The sequence below is a fragment of the Triplophysa rosa genome, linkage group LG19, assembly GCF_024868665.1.
Source record: "Triplophysa rosa linkage group LG19, Trosa_1v2, whole genome shotgun sequence".
In the NCBI taxonomy this organism is placed as follows: domain Eukaryota; kingdom Metazoa; phylum Chordata; class Actinopteri; order Cypriniformes; family Nemacheilidae; genus Triplophysa; species Triplophysa rosa.
The window spans coordinates 12,703,913-12,725,891 of NC_079908.1; the positions used below are offsets into that span (position 1 = coordinate 12,703,913).

The 21,979-nt window shown below is 37.7% G+C and overlaps 2 protein-coding genes across 2 annotated transcripts; both read left to right on the plus strand.

The window, feature by feature from the left end:
* The first annotated feature begins 578 nt into the window (after nucleotides 1–578).
* Nucleotides 579–14,175, plus strand: usp28 (ubiquitin specific peptidase 28). Its single transcript, XM_057360989.1, has 26 exons — nucleotides 579–725; nucleotides 1,699–1,773; nucleotides 1,958–2,081; nucleotides 2,255–2,342; nucleotides 2,535–2,697; nucleotides 4,312–4,398; nucleotides 4,484–4,621; nucleotides 4,808–4,878; nucleotides 5,280–5,356; nucleotides 5,431–5,579; nucleotides 5,679–5,806; nucleotides 5,955–6,050; nucleotides 6,147–6,305; nucleotides 6,436–6,641; nucleotides 7,318–7,388; nucleotides 7,498–7,726; nucleotides 8,646–8,884; nucleotides 9,052–9,186; nucleotides 10,940–11,182; nucleotides 11,306–11,401; nucleotides 11,580–11,758; nucleotides 11,919–11,997; nucleotides 12,083–12,162; nucleotides 12,240–12,363; nucleotides 13,311–13,506; nucleotides 13,604–14,175. Exons 1-26 carry the CDS (start codon nucleotides 678–680, stop codon nucleotides 13,774–13,776), a joined length of 3,453 nt encoding a protein of 1,150 aa, XP_057216972.1. The 5' UTR covers nucleotides 579–677; the 3' UTR covers nucleotides 13,777–14,175.
* A 2,453-nt stretch (nucleotides 14,176–16,628) lies between these two features.
* On the plus strand, nucleotides 16,629–21,622 carry zw10 (zw10 kinetochore protein). The gene is made up of 16 exons (XM_057360426.1): nucleotides 16,629–16,819; nucleotides 17,680–17,814; nucleotides 17,944–18,045; nucleotides 18,241–18,318; nucleotides 18,415–18,574; nucleotides 18,708–18,860; nucleotides 18,948–19,142; nucleotides 19,264–19,400; nucleotides 19,482–19,664; nucleotides 19,803–20,041; nucleotides 20,159–20,230; nucleotides 20,304–20,467; nucleotides 20,558–20,688; nucleotides 20,804–20,935; nucleotides 21,027–21,229; nucleotides 21,383–21,622. Exons 1-16 carry the CDS (start codon nucleotides 16,715–16,717, stop codon nucleotides 21,504–21,506), a joined length of 2,313 nt encoding a protein of 770 aa, XP_057216409.1. The 5' UTR covers nucleotides 16,629–16,714; the 3' UTR covers nucleotides 21,507–21,622.
* The last annotated feature ends 357 nt before the right edge of the window (nucleotides 21,623–21,979 follow it).

A 21,979-nucleotide genomic window follows, 5' to 3' on the forward strand; every position in this document is an offset into this window, starting at 1 on the left:
TGTTGTGCGTGAGTTGGGTTTCGGAAAATCCTCATATTATGTATAGTATCAAGCAATGTAAGTCGCTTTGGATGAAAGCGTCTGCCAAATGCATAACTGTAAATGTGTGTCATTTTAATATATTATGTAAACATTTTAATGGTAGTGTATGGAAATTGTAACTTCTTATAATTTCGCAGCTGAGAAAAGGGGTTAAGGCAAAGAAGTATATTATTCTAATTACAACACTTCTTAATTATGTATTACTAATTAATGTTTATGGTTTCTACAGTATTTTATAGGTATTAACTATTGTGAAATGATCAACTGTTGTAAATACTGTGGTATACTTTAATATTTACTATGGTGAGGTTTAAAAACACAGTAGGTACTATATTACTATATGGTACTATTTGTATTTAGTAGCTCCCAAATTATTCTGAAAACATGCTTTACATACTATTTTGGCACCAAACGTTTGTAAATTCTGTTAGATTTATCTTACACAGGATTCTTTTCTATTGACGTTTCTTGACTGTTTTCCAAAAGCGCGCTCACGGCGTTTTTCTAGCGCGCGCAACACTGTGTCCCAGCGCAGCGCGCGTGTGGGTGTGTGTGTCGCGTGGAGTTGGTCACGCTCTGGACTCAGGGTGAAGCATTCTGGAGAGTTAAAACCAATAAAGTCATCCTGCGCTGCCATGAGAGTTGAACAGGATATTGAACATGGAGAAACGTCAGCAAATTCGGTGAGCAGTGTTGTTGTTTTTTTGTAGAAAGTCCAACTTCAAAAAACTATAAAGCGTGTAAAAAAATAATATGACGCGCACAGCCGAATTTGAATGTCTTAAGTTGGGAGAAAATAAAAGGTTAAAGAAGAACAGAATTTTAAAAGAAAAATAATGTAAATTATATTCCGCTAAGCAAAACTTGTATCATTTATAAGACAGTCTGTCAAAAGTTTTACGCGTAGGCTATACTGTAGGCATACATCTAAATCTTTGAATACTGTTTTGAAATCTGGTATTTCTAAAGAAGTTATTTAATGCCTTCCGCTTAATTAAACTATGAATTAATATGTTTTATTTTGCTTGAGTCACTCAAACACAGAAAGACACCATGATAAACAAATCTGTGTACATATCTGTGTCAAGGGCCTAAAATAGAGCTATGAGCGCGCGCCCGCAGGCCTCCAGCTCACCATATATGTCTCAAGCTTCTGGGTGTCTGGCTGCCATGCTGACATTCCCACCGGCTGTCAAAGTTGCTTTTTATAGCACCAACAGCTCCTACATCTTTCATTTGGGCCGCAGACGTTTTAAATGTTTACATGCCCCTTATGCCAAGGTAGAGCCTATTTTGAGAGATACTGTCTCTAAACAGATGTAAATTCAAACCGATGAGAATGAATATGGATTTAATGGTTGAGCACGTAGACCTTCATATACTTATCAGGCCAGCTATAGCTCCCTCTTTCAACCCACGCTCATTTGACACCTAAGTCAGAAATGTGGGTGATAAATCCAAGCGTAAATTGCATCTCATTTCATATTCTTGTTTTTACCTCATCACTTCACATCTGCTCTTTTATTTCTGCAACCAATCTTGTTATTTAGTAGTTAATTACTCAGGTGGGTCTTGTTATCACAAACAGAAGTATTTTTAATATGCTTGAGGTATAATTAAGAAATGAAAAGCAAGATGTTTGCTTGTCGTTTTCAGAACCAAATGCTGATTAACCAGCTCAGAGAGATCACCGGCATTCAAGATCTGCATGTTCTCCAGAGTACCCTGAATGTATGTAAATTCCAGCAAAAGACAGACACGTGTTTGTAAATATGAAAATGATACCATAGGGACGGGGCTAAGAAATTTAGACGTGGTCGTATAACACAACACTAAGGGTCACATGACACTAAGGCATTATCAATTTGTATTTTAGTAATGATCAATGGTCTCATATGTGTTTCTGTTTATACAGGCTAGCCAAGGTGACATCAGCCAAGCTATAGGGGTACTGACCACCCAGACCACGAAGGAAGAGCACATGCCAGAAGAACCTACTCAAGCCAACAATGAGAGAAATACATCCAATACACTGAACGGTGGGCCGATTGGACGAGACATATGTGCTATCAATATCAAATAACCTTCATGTCATCACATTTTTCGAAGATAAAATTATTTATATATATATATACAGTTTGAGGTGGCACGGATAATGTTATGATGTCTGTAGTTGTTTGACCCGATGACTGTATGACTGGATTTGACACAGGTCCTGCCAAAGATGATCTGCAGACAGCGATTGAGCTCAGTCTTCAGGAGTCGCAACAAGCAGAGGCAGAAAGGAGAGAGCTTCACAGGTTCACTGATACATCCTAAACTAAAAATAATGTTATTTTAATTTAGATTTCAAAGAGGTTAAGGTTTCCTCTCTCCCCCGACCTCACAACCATGAAGAAATCCAAATCACTCGGGCTTTGGTAAAAATTTAGGAATGTCACAGCCACCCTCTGCTCTTGACCTAATGTCCCACTGCTGTTTGTTTTTAATAGGGCTCTCGAGGTCAGCGCAGAAGAGAATGTGGCCCACATGAAAAGAAAGAGGTGTGAGGCATCTGGAGAGAGCTGCAGCCCTGTGGACTGGATCCGGCAGGAGGACTGGCCCGTGGGCATCCGGAATGTGGGAAATACTTGCTGGTTCAGTGCTGTCATTCAGGTGGGTGGACGTCTTAATCATAAATATATTTTTGAGAGCAAAATTAGAATTTTTATATAAGAACTTGATATGTAACCAATACTGACATCTAGAGCACAGGATGATGTATAATGATGCTCTGAATAATTTGGAAACGTCCTTGTAAGACTCATTTTTAAAACAGCATTAAGAAGGTCTATATGATTGACTTCTGTAGATAAACTGAAGTGTTAGTTTCCCTTAAAGGGACAGTTCACCCAAAAATGAAAATTCTGCCTTCATTTACACGCTCTCAAGTTGTTCCAAATCTGTATAAATTTCTTTGATGAACAAAAGGGGAGATATTTGGAAGAATGCTTGTAACCAAATATAGTAGCCATAGTAGTTTCCTACGATAGTGGGGAAAATTGCTTTATAAATTTCTTTGTTCAGTTCTGCACTTTTGACTACTGTAAAAAAAACTGTAATTTTACTGAATTTTTCTGTTATTTCCCACGTGAAATGTAAAAAAGGGAATTTTTACTTTTTACAGATTTTTTATGTATTTTTGAAATATGGTCCAAAACCGTAAAATTACAGAAAATATCGCATATTTACAAGAAAACAGGGGGAAAACATGTAATTTTACTGGGAAAACCTGTTATTGTACAGTTTTTTTCTGGCACCCCAGCTGCCAGAAAATTTCCTTGTAATTTCAGAAAAAAAACGATTATTTTACGGTATACTTCTGTCGCTCCAGCTGACAGAAAATTTCAGTTTTTTTATTTTCTACTATGGTAGTCAATGGTGGCCAAGAACTGTTTGGTTACAATATCATGTAAACTATTATTAAATAAATGAAATTATTCAGGCTAATACATGATCATCCTGTACTCTAGATATCACTGTTGGCCTTTGAAAACGGTCAACAGCTTATATTCTCTTTCTTTTAAAATGTTTTGTAAAAGCTAATTGTAGGGTTATATTAGCTCAACATATTCTTTAAGAAATAAAATTCTTAAATAAAAAGCTGCTAAACGTGTTCTCATCTACCGGTTATCGTGTAATCTGGCCGTATTGCGCAAATTAAATTAAGAGTGTTGCTAATGACTGGAGAATAGAGACGATCAGATGGAGCTTCTTTTTCTGTTCCTGAATGCAGAAGCATCTCGGCACTCTAATTGTATTATGGCCGTTCCAGACTGAATTTAGCGAGGCTTCTCAGATGTCTGTGTTGAAATTTAAACCAACATTGATATCGATAGACGTCTGAGCTAATTAAATAGAGCATTGTTTTGATGATAGACTGAGCAGTGAACTGTAAAACCCGATGTTACAGTTTATTGCTTATAGATAAGCGTAAAGATCGTGTGTTAACGTCCTGCAGTTTAATGTGCCTCTCAGCGCATGCATAACTATGTTATTTGAAATTGAACATCCTTAGACTATAGGTTTGTAGACTGTATGTACCTTTTATTTAGCAGTCATTGAAGTTAGAACTAAACATGCAACTCTTTTACAGTTTATTGACACTAAATTGAATCCTTTCTGTTCACAAATTAATCTTAGAAGTTTTTCATGGACCAAAATCACAGTTTACTGTGTTTCATGCAAGGACACAAATGATCAAATACAAAATGTAACTTCTTGCTTCAGTCTCTGTACCACCTGCCGGTCTTCCGTCGACTGGTGCTCAACTATTGCCTGTCTGAGCGCGTGCTGGAGAAATGCAAGAGTCACTCAGTGAGTAATCTGAGAAATCCATTATTCATTTTTTCAAAAATGTTCCAACATTAAAGCACAACTACATCAATTATTTTTGTTCCAGGAGAAAAGGAACATTGCCTTCATGCAGGAGTTGCGCTGCCTGTTTGGTCTGATGGTGGGCTCAAACAGAAGGTTTGTAGACCCCTCTGCAGCCGTGGAGCTTCTCAGGGATGCATTTCGAACCAGTGAGGCACAACAGGTACTGTACATCATTTAACACATATAATTCACAGTTGTGATAGACAGAAATTGCAAGGGGTGCACTAAAGGGTATCTTAAATGTTCTTAGTTCACAGCAGTTTATTAAATGCTGTTCTTGCAGTTTATAAAAATGCTTCTGCTGTGTGCTTAAAAAAGGTGTTTATTTTAAGTATGTTAAATTTAGGATGTCAGTGAATTCTCACACAAGCTGCTTGACTGGCTGGAGGATGCATTCCAACTGGCTGCTAATGGAACGTGAGTTCATACGATGGATTTTGATTAATAAACCATCATATCGAAAGCTGCATCATTTGTTTTTAATTTAAAAAGTTATAGACATAAAGAAAGGAATAAACCTTTTTTTTAAGTTTAGAATGATGTACATTCACAAGAGATGAATCTAGTTATATCTGTACCGTAATAATATCAACCAGTCCCATCCGAATAAATGGGACTTTTATCAGAAAAAAATCTGCATAAAAATCCCAATGACATTGTAACTGACAATGTGGACCTTGCAAAAAAATTATAAAAAAATAATTTCATTAAAAATGGTTTTATGTGTTGCATTTCTTACACAAGCATGAGTCTCGTGTACTTGCTAGAAAATAGTATATTAGTTTGAAGAAATAAAGCATCACTGCTGTTCCTTTCAGTAACCCAGAGGATAAACAGAACAACCCAATGGTCCAGCTGTTCTATGGAACATTTGTTGCTGAGAGGCTTCTTGACGGTACGGGAATGATATTTGCTCTTATTGTTCTGTGTTGTCAGACCCGTTGCTAACAGCTGTGTCTTTGTGTACAGGAAAGATTGTTTCCAATATTGAGCAATTTGGACAATACCCTCTCCAAGTGAATGGATTTAATAATTTAGATGAATGTTTGGAGGGTGCTATGGTTGAAGGAGAGATCGAGTCCCTTCATTCAGATCAAAAGGTTTCCACTAGTCAGGAGGTGAGGGTTTTTTGTCATTACGTATTTGATTTGACATTATCCTGAAATGTACATGTTGAGTCAATAAATTTGAGTATGTGTTTTTTTCGTTGTTTACAGAGGTGGTTCTCCAAGCTGCCGCCAGTGTTGACCTTTGAGCTGTCCAGATTTGAGTTCAATCAGTCTTTAGGGCGACCAGAGAAAATACACAAAAAACTGGAGTTTCCCCAAGTGATCTACATGGACAGGTTAGAAAAGTGTCTTCTTGGTCACTGGGATGTACACATTGCAATATAGTGAATCTTCATTGTGATTTTAAAAAATCTGGTCCTACCCAATCGTATACAGAATAAAAGTCTGTGTTCACATAATATATTCACTTTTCATCATATACAGATACCTCCACAAAAATGTTTACCAGACCCATGGCAGAAGAGGAGAGGTGAAGAGACTGAAGGACCAGTTAACAATTCTACAGCAGAGACTTGAGGGGTACGTTTAAAAGGGGCATGTTTGCAACAATATCACCAAACAAACACCATGTGATTTTAAATCATCATTCACACTTTCTTTCCTTCTGTTTTAAAGATATAAAAACTACGGTTCAGGGCCAACCAAATACCCCCTCGCCGACATGTTGCAGTACGTCCTTGAGTTTGCCACCATGAAACCCGCAAACGTGTCTCCAGCCTCCCCGGTACCCATAAACCCTCCTGTTCCCATAGAACCCAGCTCAGGTGACACCAGGCAAGGCCCAATGCCAAACATAGTCTCCTGTGTGATGATCACATCAGCAGTATGAGAGAACGTTATAAAACTGTTGTTTGCTCATCTGTGTTTGTTTCGCTCTCTGACTATGTTTAATGTTTTTCTGCAGTCAAACAGAACCAGATGATACAAGCCCATCAGATGGTTTACAGACAGCCACGCAGAGAACTCCAATACACAAGCCTTTCACTCAGTGCAGACCGTCTTTGGAAATACCCCTGCAGCCGGCCCCTCACAGTGTGACAGAGGAGGAACTGCACTTTGTCATAGGCTGCTTACAGCGCTGGAGAGCAGAGGTCGAGAACACCATAAACGGTACATCCTTCGTGTTGGTTGCTTCTCCCAAGAGGAATTTTTTTGCTCGCAGGTTTCTCATTCACATCTTGAAAGTCGCAATGTTGTGTTCAGTGAATTTTACTGGAGAAACCCATCCTCCTGACGTTCTTTCTTCTGCAGAACCCAAAAGAAGATATTTTGAAAAACGTTGGTATTCGGACAATATTGGCCCCCATTGACTTCCATTGTCTGGACACAAAACCACTGAAACATTTCACAAGAGATCTTCTTTTGTGTTCCACAGAAGAAAGAGTACACATCTTTCGAATTACAGAAGGATTAATAAATGATGTCAGAATCTTTTTGGGTGATCTGTCCCTTTAAGAATGCTTATGATAAATGCATAAAGCACATGGACCCTTATCTCAGGAGCAATATCTGAAAAACACGAGAAAATTACCTGAAAAAAAGACAATGAGAAATAAACAAGATCTCCACCGGGACTTTTCTTTTAAATGGTTCTCTCTCTGTCAGGCAAAATCTCCCTATGTACGTTGTGTTTTCACATGCTGGAATCGATGTGAACACATATTGTGCATTTTAATTTCTGAAGGCCATAGTCATTCACAAGCAGTTGTCCTAATGCGTTCGTGACTGTATCAGGATCCTGGCCTCAGGTGTATGGTATTGATCTGTGTTCTTTCACTGTGTGCAGAGCTGAAAGCCAGCATTGACAAGGTCAGTCAGGCCCTGGAGGGCATGTACTCAGATAACAGTCTGTGTCAGGTAAAGTCTATATCCTGAACAGTCGTTGGCGCTTTTATATTGACTAAACCCTTTCAAGAAATTTGCATGATACTCTTATGCCCCCTACGTTCTCATTTGATGTGTTCAGGTACCCTACAGGCTACACGCTGTTCTCGTTCATGAGGGACAGGCTTCCGCTGGCCATTACTGGGCTTACATCTATGATCACACTAACAAACGCTGGCTGAAGTACAATGATGTAATGGTAACAGAGTCCACCTGGGAAGAACTGGTCCGAGATTCGTACGGAGGCATGACCAACGCCAGTGCCTACTGCCTGATGTACATCAATGACGATTTGCCATATCTCATCGCAGGTACTTTCCAGGTGTAATGCTCAGATTTGATTACTTATGTGTTTAATTTTTATGTTGATATACAGTCTGTTTCAGCTGCAACTTAACTTCCTGTAGACACCCGCAAAGAATCAATAACTGTTGAGTAGTTTTAATTTAATTTAATACAATTATTATACTATAAAATATTAATATGAATATAAATTAAATATAAAATAAATCGTTATATTATAACCAAACATAGACTGAATGTTAATTTTTGGGCCAGGCGTGTGCATCCGATGAAACCGACTCTAAAAAATAATTCAGTGGCTTAAATATCATAAAAAAATAAACAGCTATATTAATTTTATAAAATCTTTTTAAATCACTTAACTGATTTTTCAGTGGTACATACTGAAAAATGTACTGCCCGGTTTCACAGACAAGGCTTAAGACTAGTCCCAGACTAAAAGGTAAGTTTGAGTTGTCTTAACTGAAAATAACGTGCACTGGCATACCTTAAAATATACCATTGCCATTGCAGTAATGCTTTTTACTGAGGCATTTTTATAAAAGCGACTTAAATATCCTAATTCCACTAAGGCATAGTCCTGTCTTAAGCTAAGCCTTGTCTGTGAAACTGGGCCTACATGTATTAATTTTGTTTATTTAATGAAAAAAGAAAGTATTTAATTAACTAATTATATTTTTAATATACACTTAATATTTTGGGTGAAATATTTGAGTTACTCAGATTTACTTAATTTTCTACTTAAATTTACTCAATTTAAACAGTATATTTAATTGATTTCACAGCTTTAAAATGTACGTAATTTTTTTGAATGTAAATTGTTTCATGTGAAATCACAGTTACATTTTTTAGAGTGAGATTTTACAATAAAATCATTAGCAACCATTAAAAACTTGAAAAAAAGTTTTATCTGCCAATAAATGACAGAGGACACAGACAATGAGACTGGACAGGTCCTAAAGGGAATGGACTCCCTCCCTCCAATCCTGAGACGTTACGTACGGGAAGACAACCACTGGTTCCAGCAAGAGCTGAGAGAATGGGAAGAGCAGTTCTGCCAAGCCCAACGTGACGAATCGTGTCATCAGGCACTCACTTCAACCAACACAGAGGAACCAGTTCCAGAACAGCCACAGAATCAAGATCAAGAGCCACACCAAGAACCAGCCCATTAAAACACAAATGAAGTGACTGAAGAGCAAACTCCATATCCAACACCGCCAGCACCTGCCCAGCAATGTGAAGGTCAGGGCCTTGTCTACAAAATACGAGATGTTTTTAATGTACTGTATCTGTTGCAGCCATAATTTAAATGTTCCTTCATTTCCCAGAGCCTGTGGCCAGTCCAGCAGATTTCAACTCGATATCATCAGAGGCCACTGAGAATTTAAGAGAGACAGCTGAGGAGCATATCACCAGCAAGCAGGCACACAGCCAACAAAATGAAGAGAAGTCAGAGGAAAGTCAGGTGAGAAATTATTTGAGAAGTGCAAAAAATAGGTCACATATACAGCAATGTAGGATTCATGTACAGTACACTTGGGTCATGATCTACTTGCTCGACATACAGTATTTATGTACTGTTGTTACATTTAATGAAAATAATTCACAACTATCTGTTGGGTGTGCGCATCATGATCTAAGTGCAATAAAATTAAAGCAACAGTTCACACAAAATGTTGACATTATTTACTTATTGTCGTATCTTTGCCATACAATTTAAGTGAACAGGAACTGCGAGTGGTGTTTTTAAAAAAAAGTTAGTTCCTGACCATCATGTTCAATTCTCTTTAATGCAAACATTTGGAATTGTAATAAAGAAAATCTTATTTTGGAGTATAGATATCTTCATATGGTATGGGAGTAGTGTGGAAATACATTTATATGAGTAGATTTACGATGTTGTTTGTTTGACATGGTTTGCACTTGCTTAATGTTTAGTCGCTCATGTCGCCCCGGTATTTTGTAAGGTGAAACGTTTTGGAAGCGAATGTGGGGATAAGGTTCATCTGAGCCGAGAGCCATCCAACATTCCTCACTCTTTCAGGCAGGGTTGTTGGGGACAGCATATCTGCTGTGAAGAGCGATTGGCTTTAAATAGAGCGTGAGCTGTGTTTTCTCCATTGACCATCAGGAACAACTGGAATCTTACCTTCTCACAGTCGATAAATGATTGCGAGGAAAACGTTCATGAGGCATCAATCAACAGGCGATTGTTTAGGCCCTGTGTTTATTGTGTCTTGTCTTCAGAGAGGGTATTCTTGGATACTGCTTGACTCAGTATATGATGTTTTAATTACAGTCGATTGTGGGATGATGACAGAAATTATTATTCAGGGTGTGCTGGTTCTTATTTATTTGCTATCTGTTAAAAATAAACTGTATTCCAATGGGTATACATTTAAGGTGATGACCTTTTGTTGTGCCTTGTCAAAACTAGTAGAAAAAGGACCTCTAGTGGTCATGATCCATGTGAAACAACACTATATAAAAGTGCTTTGTAAAACAGATCTGGGGCCAGATTCACAAAACACTGTTAGAAAGAAAATTCTTCTTAAATGCTATTGTTTACTTAGAAAAAAGTTATGAATATTTTGTGTTTCTGAAGAAAGGTTTTTTCTTTTAATTCTTAAAGGGACAGTTCGCCAAAAAATAATCATTTACCCTCCAGTTGTTTCAAATCTGTATAAATGTCTTTGTTCTGATGAACACAGAGAAAGATATTTGGAAGAATGCTTGTAACCAAACAGTTCTTGGCCACCATTTACTACCATAGTAGGAACAATTACAATGGTAGTCAAAAGTGCCCCAGAACTGTTTGGTTTCCTACATTTTTCAAAATATCTTCTTTTGTGTTAAACAGAACAAAGACATTTATAAAGCAATTTTCCTACCAAGAACTGTTTGGTTGCAAGCATTCTTTTAGGATCATAACCTAACTAAAGGTGTTGTTTATTATGTGACACAGTCATGTTGAGTCACAATAGTTTGTTTTCCAGATGGAAATACTATGGTCAGTTAACAGTTATGAATACTAATGTTTTCATTTATTTATATTTTCCTCTATATTCAATTTTATTCTTAAGGTAAAAAAAAACTCATTCCCTGGTTCCCCATGATTCCAGCTCTAGTTTGAAACACATCAGATGTTTGAATTGCATGTCGTTGACTATATTCACAAAGCTTTGACACTGTTATCTTTTCAGCAGTCTGAGGCATAGTCAGCCGCTAAGGACAGAGTGGAGACTGAGGTTGAGGTGGTGGAGGCAGAGGAGAAGGTCAACAGTGATGAGGCAGAACCAGAGGCAGATACAGACACTCAGCCAGAGTCAGAGGCCACGTCCACAGAGGAGAACCCAGCCGCGGCCAGACGCAGACAGCCTGAGAATGAAGTGTCTGAGGTGGAGATACCCAATGTAGGCAAGATCCTGTTGCGCTCTGATGCAGATGGTTATAATGAGGAGGTAAAGGGTCATCACGTTATGCAGTAAAGTAATGGTTTCAAGTCTTTTTTCATAACCAATAAGCAAGTTATGAAAATGATCAAATAATGATCAAATCATGTCTTTTCATCTTTAATTGAACAGATGATGTTAACCCCAGCTATGCAGGGCGTCATACTTGCTATTGCCAAAGCAAGAGAAGCCTTTGACAAGGATGGACCTGAAGCAGGACTTATCAAAGTATTCATCAGCAGAACACTTCTCATTCTCATTTCACATTGATCTGAATTTCATTGCACTAGAATATTAAAGTTGTTTGATTGGCACTTGATTTAGCAGGTTTTTACTCTTTTTTTGGGGGGGTGGGTATTGAATGAAATGGCGCCTCTTACTGCAACCCTCATGCTTTCATTATCAGGCGTTCCATGAGGAATATTCCAGATTGCATGAACTGTCCCAGGAGGAGACAACACCCCAGCAGGACCCTCGACTCCAGCATGTGCTGGTCTACTTCTTCCAGAATCAGGCACCCGGTCGTGTGATCGAGAGAACCTTACTGGAGCAGTTTGTAGATCGTAACCTGAGTTTTGATGACAGGTGCTGATTTCCTTCTTAATCTTATTCAAATATGTCTGGGAGATTTTTGGAAAACCCGAAAGCAAATATTTTTGCAGTTTTAGAATTACACATTATGCCTTTTAGACTGAATAATTGTACTAATCTAAGCCACTGGTACTAACTGGTATTTTCCTCTTAGGGCCATCAGTATAATGAGAGAGGCCAGAACTAAACTCCGCCTCATTAAACCAGAAGACATGGACATGGATGAATACTTGGTAAAATCACTTACTGTTGCACTCCTTTATTTGTACTGCTGTATTTTCATGATTTCAACGAGTGTTTCCCTCCCACTCTTTCCAGCAATGGCATGAAGACTACAGCATGTTCAAGACAGTGTTTGCCTACCTGTTGACAGGTCTTGAACAGTATCAGAACGGAAAGTACGTTTGAGTCAAGAAAAGCATGCAGATCTGGTGCATTGTTGTTAAAAGACTAAAAAAAATGTTTTTCATTGCAGAATAAGAGAGGCACTGAATTACCTTGCACATGCACACCAGGACAACTCAGTCCTTCTTAGGAAAGGGGAGAAGAGAGGAGTGGACCTGTCGCTTATTGCACTTTACAGGAGAAAATGTCTACAGGTACGTATGGTGCACTAATAATCTAGTGTGTTCATTTAGTGCCTAAAATATGCATGATAGAGCAGTTTGTAAATTATAAAACAATCTATAAAAATGTATATTTTGATAACAAAAAAGAAAGCGTAATTGTTTTACTATTAATTTCCACCTTTTAGAATGATTGGATTAACACTTAAATAGTCATAATTATGACCAAGACATACTTTACCAAATTATCTTTAGGATTAAAACAGGATCTATAGCCCATTTTGCAAGACGTGAACAACACTGGTCATGAAGCACTTTCAGTTTTTTTGCCACACACACACATTAAAATAAAATACTACCAACAGAACATTTAAAAGGGAATCAAAATATTAAACAAACATATTTTCGGCTTAATTATATATGTGAAATAGTTGTTTACGTCTTGCAAAATGGTATGTGTTGGCCACAGTCTTTAGGCCAACTCGTTCATTTCAAACAATGTTCTGAAATTAAAACGACATACAGACACAATTTATATATTTTTATCTTCGCTGTCTATGTTAAAATCCCATCTTAAAACTTACCTTTTTTCCTTGGCCTTTGACACCTGATTTTGATATTTGCGTAAATAGTCTATATGTATGGGCTACGTGTGTTGTATCTGTTTTATTCTGGTTTAAGTATATATTTATGAGCTATGTGTCTAGGTTTAATTAGTTATGATGTTTTTATGAAGTTGAATGATGTCTTTTTTTGTTCTTTTATTGTACAACACTTTGGTCTGCTCCTTGGTGGTTGTAAAGTGCTTTATAAATAAAGTTGAATGAATGAATATCTTTCTACAAATCTTGTTTCAAGCATTTTAATCACTTTTAATCACTTTTAGATAAAAAGGACTTTAAGAGAGAAATGTGCATCCAGTGTCCAAACATTTGACGCTAATGAATATTTATCTTACGTGCACGTGTCGCTCCCTGCAGGAGCTGAATGAAAATGCAGCTACAATGTTTAAAAAACAGGATGAGAATGACGTAGCAGAGGGAGTGGCCATCATGAACGAGTTTGTCATCCCTTGCATGCATCTCATGGTCAGAGACAGCATCAGTCAAGAGGACCTGGATGTCATAGAGCTGATCAGGAATTGCTGGTGCTCCCATTTGGGGCAGGACATGGATGGTACTTTTTGAGATCATATTTCGTACAATGATCACAGGGCTCAACCCTGGGACCATTGATAAGTAGATTTTTATACGTTTTGTCTGTTTTTACACAGATTCTCTGCAGGAAAAGCTCAGTGATTTTTTACCCAGGGTCCTGGACTGTTCTACGGAGAGGGTGGTGCTGAAGGAGCCCCCCAAAGTGAGAAACTCCCCCCACGATCTATGCAGCCGTCTGTCTGCTGTCATGGAGTCCATCCACAGCACATCAGTTGTCATTGTGAAGTAAAGCTGGACGTGACATCCAGAGCTGTCACAGGGTGATCAAACCTATGTCTCTGGATTTCAGTTTGGTTGCACAATGACTTTGTTTGTCTACATTCACTGTGTTCTGAATTCCTTGAAGGGATATATGATTGCGCTCACTCTTTGTAGACATTTGATCTCAGGAAAGATCACATAGATTACATTTTATAAAGCAAGACTGCAGGTTTGTTAAAAAATTTTACGTCAACCGTAAAAATATCGAATGAAATTAGTGTTTTATAGAGATTTGCTGAAGCCACTTTATTTCAGTCTACACTTAGCTGAAAATCATGTCTGTATTCTGTCTTTGTACTTTGCCTGATTTCCACTCCTTTGTTCTACCCCTCTGTTATCTTTCAATAAAATTTGATTTTGTCCTGTCCTTTGAGTTCTTACTCTCTTGTTTTTGTTTATTCCCTCATCTGTACTTTCTCTTGTTCCTCTGAGTTCCTTCTCTCTATACTGCAGCTCAATTTTGTAATACTGATTATTATGTTGCTATGTCAGTTTCGCTGGTTGACATGAACACTGTCACGTCACCTCTGTCTCAAGAGCTGAGTATAACTCTCCAATTATAGGCTTTGCTTTCAAATAATAGTTGTTTTTTTACTTTCCTCCATTAGACCTGTTTTAAGGTGGGAGGCTTTCAGTATGCCTTGTTACTCAGAGCAACCAGATACAAATTGCAGGTACAGTTTGTTTATGCATTTCTCTGAAATTGTTTGTCTAAGGTGACATTGTATTGTTTGTTGTGTAGGTCTGTCTTGCTATAGGCAAGCAGAGCAATATTATGTCACAAATAATGGGAAGTACAGGGTCAAATTTGGACCTACTGTTCAGCGCCTAGCCAAGTGGTTAGCATGCCGACATAAAGTGCGCTCACAGCGACGCAGGTTAAATTACCGTCTCCACGGTCGTTTGCCGGTCCCGCTGCCCTGTCTCCACCCCAAGCTTTCCTGTCAGGTCTCCACTGTACTCTATAACTAAAAGCATGAAAAAGTCCCCCAAAAAACTTTTTAAAAGTCCTACTGAGGAGAACAGATTTCTGTATTATATCTTATCTATATTAAGTACATTTATATGCTACATTGTCACTTGGGTCACTTTTTGCCAAATCGATTAGACATTTGGCTCAAGGATGTCATGTGATTAAATCTTGGCCCTGTTCTTGTCAGAAAAGCCAAAATATTACTGGTTATGGATCAAGGACATTGACTACAAACTGCATTGAGAGTGTCAAAGGAAAATAAATTGTGCAATCGATCATTGGTACAGTTATTGACGCTCTCATTGTTGGACGCATTTTTGTTAATATGTCAAAGCCATAGAAATGCACTTTGATCTTCAGGTCATATTTTAGTGTTGAGAAAAACTTTCTGTGCTTTGCTTTGCTGGAGCCATATATGGCTGGGAATGAGCCATACGGTTGATGCCAGGATCAGAGCAAAATTGATTAAATCAGGACAAACTAAAGAAAGGGATTTTATTCTACTGGAACAGTCCGAGATTAACCCAGGTCGCAACAGAGACGGACTATTACTCATAATGAACTAAAACAGCCCCTTATGGAAAAAAGAGCAGAGTTTTTGAGGATGGATCAATTTGAGGTTATCGTCATCCTTGAAGGCACAGTAGGAACCTCAGGTTTCTTAGATATTTCTTTAACGTTCATCATTGGACACAGCAATGAACGAATCCTTGACAGTATTTTTGCAAGCTTCGGAAATATTTAGAGAGTTGCAATCCTTTCTACTGACATCCTTTCTTCTTTTTTCTAGTTATGACAGAGCGTCACACTGAAGATTAATATTTTTGAGTCACCACTGTACACCATGTACATCTCTTTAGAAAAAGCGTTTTCGTATGTACGTTAATTGCATTTGACAAAATGTTTGAAGTGGAAATGTCCCCTCAGAGTGCTAAAGAAAATTGGGAGGGAAAAGATTTTGAGATTCTCTTCTAGATGTCCCAAAAAAACAAGCATGCACCCGCTTTAATGCCATTATTAGATAAAGTCTGTAATTCTACACCCCTTTAAATGTTTTATAAAATTCTTCTTCTTATACGGTTTCATCAAAAGTTAACTTCCAGTCTGTTTTTGGTTATAATATAACAATATATTTTGTATTTAATTTTATATTTATATTAATATTTTATTGTATATTAATTGTATTCAAATTGTAATTAAATTAAAACTACAAGTTATTGATTCTTTGCTGAGGTCTACCGGAAGTTAAGTTTGGGCCACATGTTTGTTTATGTTGTTGCCGTTGAAACCATCTATAGAGGTCTTATAAAGATGCTTCTTGGAAATAATTCACTTTCAGACAGTAAATGCCAATGGCGAAACTTATATTCACTTATTTGAATACATAAGACTTATTGCTCATCTTAAAATTTTAGAAATCAAACACTGTAAAAGCTGATTATTCGGAAGTTTATTATAATTATTCACTTAGTTTACACACATTTCTGAATTGCCTACACTTAGGCTACAGTTATGATTGGATAAATTGGACACTAGGCTGTAATACCTGAAGCATTTAATGAAGCACTGAGATATTTACAAGAACTGAAAAAAATACTGAAAAGCTTATGAGATTTCAAATGCTCAAATTTTGTACTACATTGGTGGTTACAGACTGCATTACAACAACCTTATTTATTAAAAGCAATAATCGTTTTATTATTAGCCTACTTTCATTATAATCCCATATTTTCAACGCAACTCTAGTTATTAAATAGACCTAGTTTTACCTAACTCTGACTGAATTAATCAACTGAACAGCTCTTCTAACCTTTTTTCTCAGAGTCAGACGCAGTCAGACTCCCAGCATGCTTTGCGCGCGGAATGGCGGGCAGTGACATGAAGTGGTAAACTGTTGTGTTTATCCTATCGCCCGTAACATAAGTAATACAGAATGTCGTCGTTTGTTACAGAAGTGCTCGCCAGCTCAGGTAAACTGGAGAAGGATGACCTCGCCTGCAAAATCTCCAAACTGTCGCGAAAAGTGGAGGCAACGAAGGTAAATAACTTCAATGTGACGTTTAACGTTTCTCAGCTAACGTTAACAGTCTGTCAGACCCGAAAATGACTGACATAACTAATCAAAACAAGAATTAACACTGAATACATTGCGTGCATGTTGTAAAAGTACTAGATTTTAAAACGTTATTAACTTACTCTGAGAATTATTGCTCTGTTTGCATATTGCATCTTTCAGACCCGGGTTAGCAAGCACTAACCTTACCAAAAACATGCTCAAAATAACTAATTTTAAATTCTATAAATGTTTAGGCATAACGTAATCGATATTTAACTATTTAAAATGATTTTAATGTTGCTGTTATAATGCTAGGATAATGAAAGTCTAAATTCATTATTGTTTCAAAGCTAACGTTAAACATCATACAGACGTTAGCTATCATTGACCGTTAATCGAAGTTAACGTATTCGAATATGCTGTCGGTATTTTTGTAGCGTATTCCTAGTAATATAAACTAGTGTGAATTTACGATAATACACGTTTTAATATCACTATGTTATTTGTTCAGTAGTGAACAGAGGGATAAGTGATCTGACATTGGCAGGATGACGTGTCATGCTGATTTCATTGCCTGTCAGTGCCAGTCAGTTTGAGCTCTGGACAGGAACCGATTAAACTTGTTTTTATACCGGATTTTAGTCAACAATGTGATCCTTTATAGTCTTGAGATGTTGTTGTTACAGATTATCATTTCATTTAACAAGCTTGCTTTTATGTTTTTGTTTTGTGTGCATTTGTATTGGTTGTGTTTAATCAACTTAAGAAACCAGTGTTCATATGAAAAAAGTAATTGCATTAACTACTCCATACTTAATCATCTCATCTGTTTCCTTGTATAGGAAGAGGTTACTGACATGATAAATAAAAAGTATACAGAGTTCATGTCCAGTATGGAGGCAGCAGATGAGCTCGTGGACCAGGTTGAATCCGTTTCTAAAGACATAGATCTATTAAAAAGCTGTATTGAGAATGAGGCAAGTATTTTTCTTAAACAATAACGCTTTTTGTTTTTATAGTATTTTTTAAATAACTTTTAATAGTTGATAGTTGCGGTAGGGCATACACTTTAGTTTTTGAATATTAACCAGTGTTTACCCATACAGGTTAAGCAGAATCTCCATGATGCTGTAACCGAGTACGGCAAACTGAAACAGCAGCTAGAGAAGAACACTACGGTTATAGGCATGCTCCAGCATCTCCAAGAGGTAATGCTGTATAGTTGTTTGTTTTTGTAAATGAACTCAATGATCTGCAAAAAGGATTTTCTAGCTAACAAGCTAGAGTTATGTTTCCAAGCTTGTGCAGTCATATATATAAGACTATTATGCAAAGAAAGCTCACAATAGTTGGCATGTGATACATGCATAATATATCCTTATTGTTTTGACATGCTTTTAAAGTTTGACACGGCAATGGAGGAATATCACAAAGCACTACAAGAAAAGAACTATGTAGTAGCAGCCAAGCAGCATGGAACAGTGAGTCACATTCAATATGCTTTAACTTTGTGTGTTTTGGTGTTATTGCTCCATTCTTTTCCATGTTTATTGACATTTTTTGCTTCCATTATAAAGGCTCAAGCTAATGTTGATGCCCTGAAAGCCTGGAAGGATACAGAGTTACCTTTATCACAGGCCCTTAGCTCAGAGATCACCATACAGAGAGAAAACCTCATCTACCACCTCGGAGAGGAGTGGAAAAAACTGGCAGTATGGAAGCTTCCTTCTACCAAAGGTGTTCATCCTAGTTATATACTTTTACTTTGAATTCTTTTCAGATATAGACAGGTTGGTAGCATTCAAACAGAGAAATAGAAAGATTGTTTTAATATGTCTTTGTGGCTTTTTTGTGTCTTTATTCTTTGCAGAGCTCACTAGCATGAAGTCTTTCCTGACAACAGCGCTTCATTTGAACACAGGAGCATGCAAGGCAGATGGCTCTGTTCCAGATCCTCTTCTCTCCAGTATTCTCCAGGCCCTCTCAGTCCAAGGAGAGCTCCATAAAAAGATTAAACTATTTGGTAAATTATCTACCCATTATGTACCTTTATTTTAATTTGCATACTTCTGCCCTGCAAGTAGACTATCTGACTCTTTCTGTCATATAGGACAGGTGTTGTTTAAGTACATGCTGAAGCCTCTGATCTTATACCCATCGTTGGTGGTGGAAGTGAATAGTCAGCCTGAGCAGGGCATAGTCCTGAGCCTGCACTGCGAAGAAACCAAAGCAGAGCATCCAAATCCTAGCCAGGTTTACACCAAAGTGCTCACTGTCCTTACAACGCTTCATAAACAACTTTTTGGTACGCATACAAACTGAACCTTGGATTTTGTTCACTGTAGTTTTTGTAGTCATCAATAATTCCAGCGGTCTTAAATGACTATATTAATGGTGATGGTTTTTCTTGTTTTTATTTTATTTAGATGTGCCTGTAGGTGAAAAGAAAGTGTCTGAGATTTTAGGAGACCTGATATGGGAGGAGATGTCAGACTGCCTCATTTGTGATTGCTTGGTTCATTCCATACCGACTAACAGTAGTCAGCTAGCCGAGTATAGCGCGGTAAGATTAAAAAGCGCCCATAGAAATTCCTGTCAGACTGTAGAGCAGTCTTTGCAATACAATATTTAATTCTGTCTTCAGGTTATTAAACAGACCGAGGAGTTTGAGAGCAGTCTGAAACAAATGGGGTACCTCACAGGAGACTCAACAGACCTCTTGAAATACGCCAGGAACGTCAACTGTCACTTCGCCAGCAAAAAATGCCAGGATGTCATTGTGTCTGCACGGAAACTGATGACATCGGATATGCACAACACAGTGAAAGTAAGACAGCATTGCTAATCTTAAAGTTTAAGTGCAATTTATGTATGTAAACAAAAAAATACACACATAAGTTTGAAGCTATATATGCTTTTTAGTGACAATCTTCTCACAGGATCTCTATGAACTTTTTATATCCAGATCACTCCCGAGTACAAACTTTCTATCCCTAAACTACCAAATCCTGCTGGAGGAGAGAAGGAAAAGAAGGAGTTGATTAAGAAAAGTGGCTATCGCAATCAGCAGACCCTGGAGAATGAAAAGCAGTTGAGTCGGCACACTCTGTGCCTGCCTGTATGTCGTATTAGTGAATCAGTGCAGCAGCTAATGGACTTGGCGATACACACTCTGTCTGAGGCAGTGGGAAGCTCCCCCCAGTGGTATGTAGAAGGCAGTACAGCCTGTAAATGTGTAACAAATTATGGAAATTAGTTTATTAATAAGCTCATTGATTTGTTATGGATGTAATTGCTGGAAGTGGGCTTTCTTTCTTTCAGTGCAGTCCAACTTTTCTACACTGTCCGAAACATTTTTCACCTTTTTTATGACGTCGTGCCTACATATCACAAGTGAGTTTGCTTTTTTATAGCAGTATACCTAGTGTACTGTTTTTTAAAATGTGCTGCTGTTGTCCTGACTCAGGGAAAACTTTCTGAAGTTGCCTCACTTGGCTGCCATCGAGCACAATAACTGCATGTTCATCGCTCACCACCTGTTAACCTTGGGCCATCAGTTCAAACCTCACCTTCCTTTGAAAGATGGAGTGGCATATTTCGTAGACATGGTCCCAGGCTTCAGAAGATTGGGTAAGGGCACAACAGAGAAATTGTCTTGTCCACCCACACTTTGCATGATTAAAACAAGATCCCCACTTTTGTGTTCTGTTTCTAAACAAGGTGCTCGGTGCTTTGTGGCACAAATGAATGTTCAAAAAGCAGAGATGTTGGAGAGGCTGTCCACGGCACGTAACTTCTCCAACTTGGATGATGAAGACAATTACTCTGTAGCCAGCAAGGCAATCAGACAAGTATGATCAAACTCCATAAATTCACCCTTTCAGAAAAGACATTTGTAGGGTTAACCATAAATATAAGCGAGATTTATGTTTTTCCCATTCAGATGTGAATTTGTTTGTATTTTAGGTAATTCACCAGCTAAGGAGGTTGGGAAAAGTTTGGCAAGATGTATTGCCTGTGAACATATACTGTAAAGCCATGGGAACACTGCTCAACACTGCAATATGCGAGCTGATTAATAAGATTATGATGTTGGAGGTAAGGCAGAATCATTACGCTCAATATTATAATTTTTTACTATTTGTGGGATATTTTAACGGCATAAAATAACAAGTGCACTTTTTCTTAGGACATCTCAAATGAGGATGGTGACCGACTGAGAACACTGTGTCAGACCATCATCGAGGAAGGGCCGCTGGTCTTCACCCCATTGCCAGATGAGAACAAGAATAAAAAATATCAGGAAGAGGTTCCAGTCTATGTAAAGAAATGGATGACCTTAAAAGAGCTCTCTATTGTGCTGAATGCTAGCCTGCAGGAGATAGTGGACAGGTGATGCAATTGCGTTCCAAACTCTTTTAGATTCATAGACTCGCACCACACACTCCATAATTTTTTTCCAGAGGTTAATTTTGGTATCTGTTTACTCGGTGTGTTTAATACTTATAATTGAATAAATCTTAAGAAAAATGTGTCTTTTTTTAGGTGGGCTGAAGGAAAAGGGCCTCTGGCAGTGGAATTTTCTTGCAATGAGATGAAAAGTCTTATTCGTGCCTTGTTCAAGAACACAGAGAGACGAGCAGCGGCCCTCACTAAAATTGTCAAATAGACAGACAACAAACCAATGCACTTCCAATATAATAATGCCATATGGGGCTTTTTCTTGCAAATACTGTATCTATTTTTCTATTTTGCTGAAAATGCATAACAATAAATGCTGTTCTAAGCACATGCTCTTCTCTTGTTATCACTTTAATATATATCTTATAGTCTATATTTTAATACTTACTAAGAAATTGATGAGAATTTGAATTTTGAAAAAATGTATTAATTTCAGTCTCAGTAATGTAGCGACAAAATTCAGATTACTTTAGTGACGTGCTCTATTCTGCGCAGAAATGAAACTGGACAGCTGCTGATCACTTTACGGCACGTTTACGACAGCTCACGACACCGGCATTGACATCTCGCTGGTTGCCACATACTCCATAAACCTACCCACTAAAATAACAATATACACGTTGTGAAACCGTTCAAAATAAGAGCTATTGAAAATTCCTTTATAAAAAATGTTGCTGAAAG

Bases quoted from the DNA above. Each gene is read 5' to 3' on its own strand.
- zw10 (XM_057360426.1), top strand. From the start codon at position 16,715: ATGTCGTCGTTTGTTACAGAAGTGCTCGCCAGCTCAGGTAAACTGGAG. The intron at 20,231-20,303 runs GTGAGTTTGCTT...GTCCTGACTCAG, and splicing joins GTCGTGCCTACATATCACAA to GGAAAACTTTCTGAAGTTGC. The intron at 20,468-20,557 runs GTAAGGGCACAA...TTTCTAAACAAG, and splicing joins CCCAGGCTTCAGAAGATTGG to GTGCTCGGTGCTTTGTGGCA.
- usp28 (XM_057360989.1), top strand. From the start codon at position 678: ATGAGAGTTGAACAGGATATTGAACATGGAGAAACGTCAGCAAATTCG. The intron at 4,622-4,807 runs GTACTGTACATC...TGTTAAATTTAG, and splicing joins GAACCAGTGAGGCACAACAG to GATGTCAGTGAATTCTCACA. The intron at 6,306-6,435 runs GCAAGGCCCAAT...GTTTTTCTGCAG, and splicing joins CCCAGCTCAGGTGACACCAG to TCAAACAGAACCAGATGATA.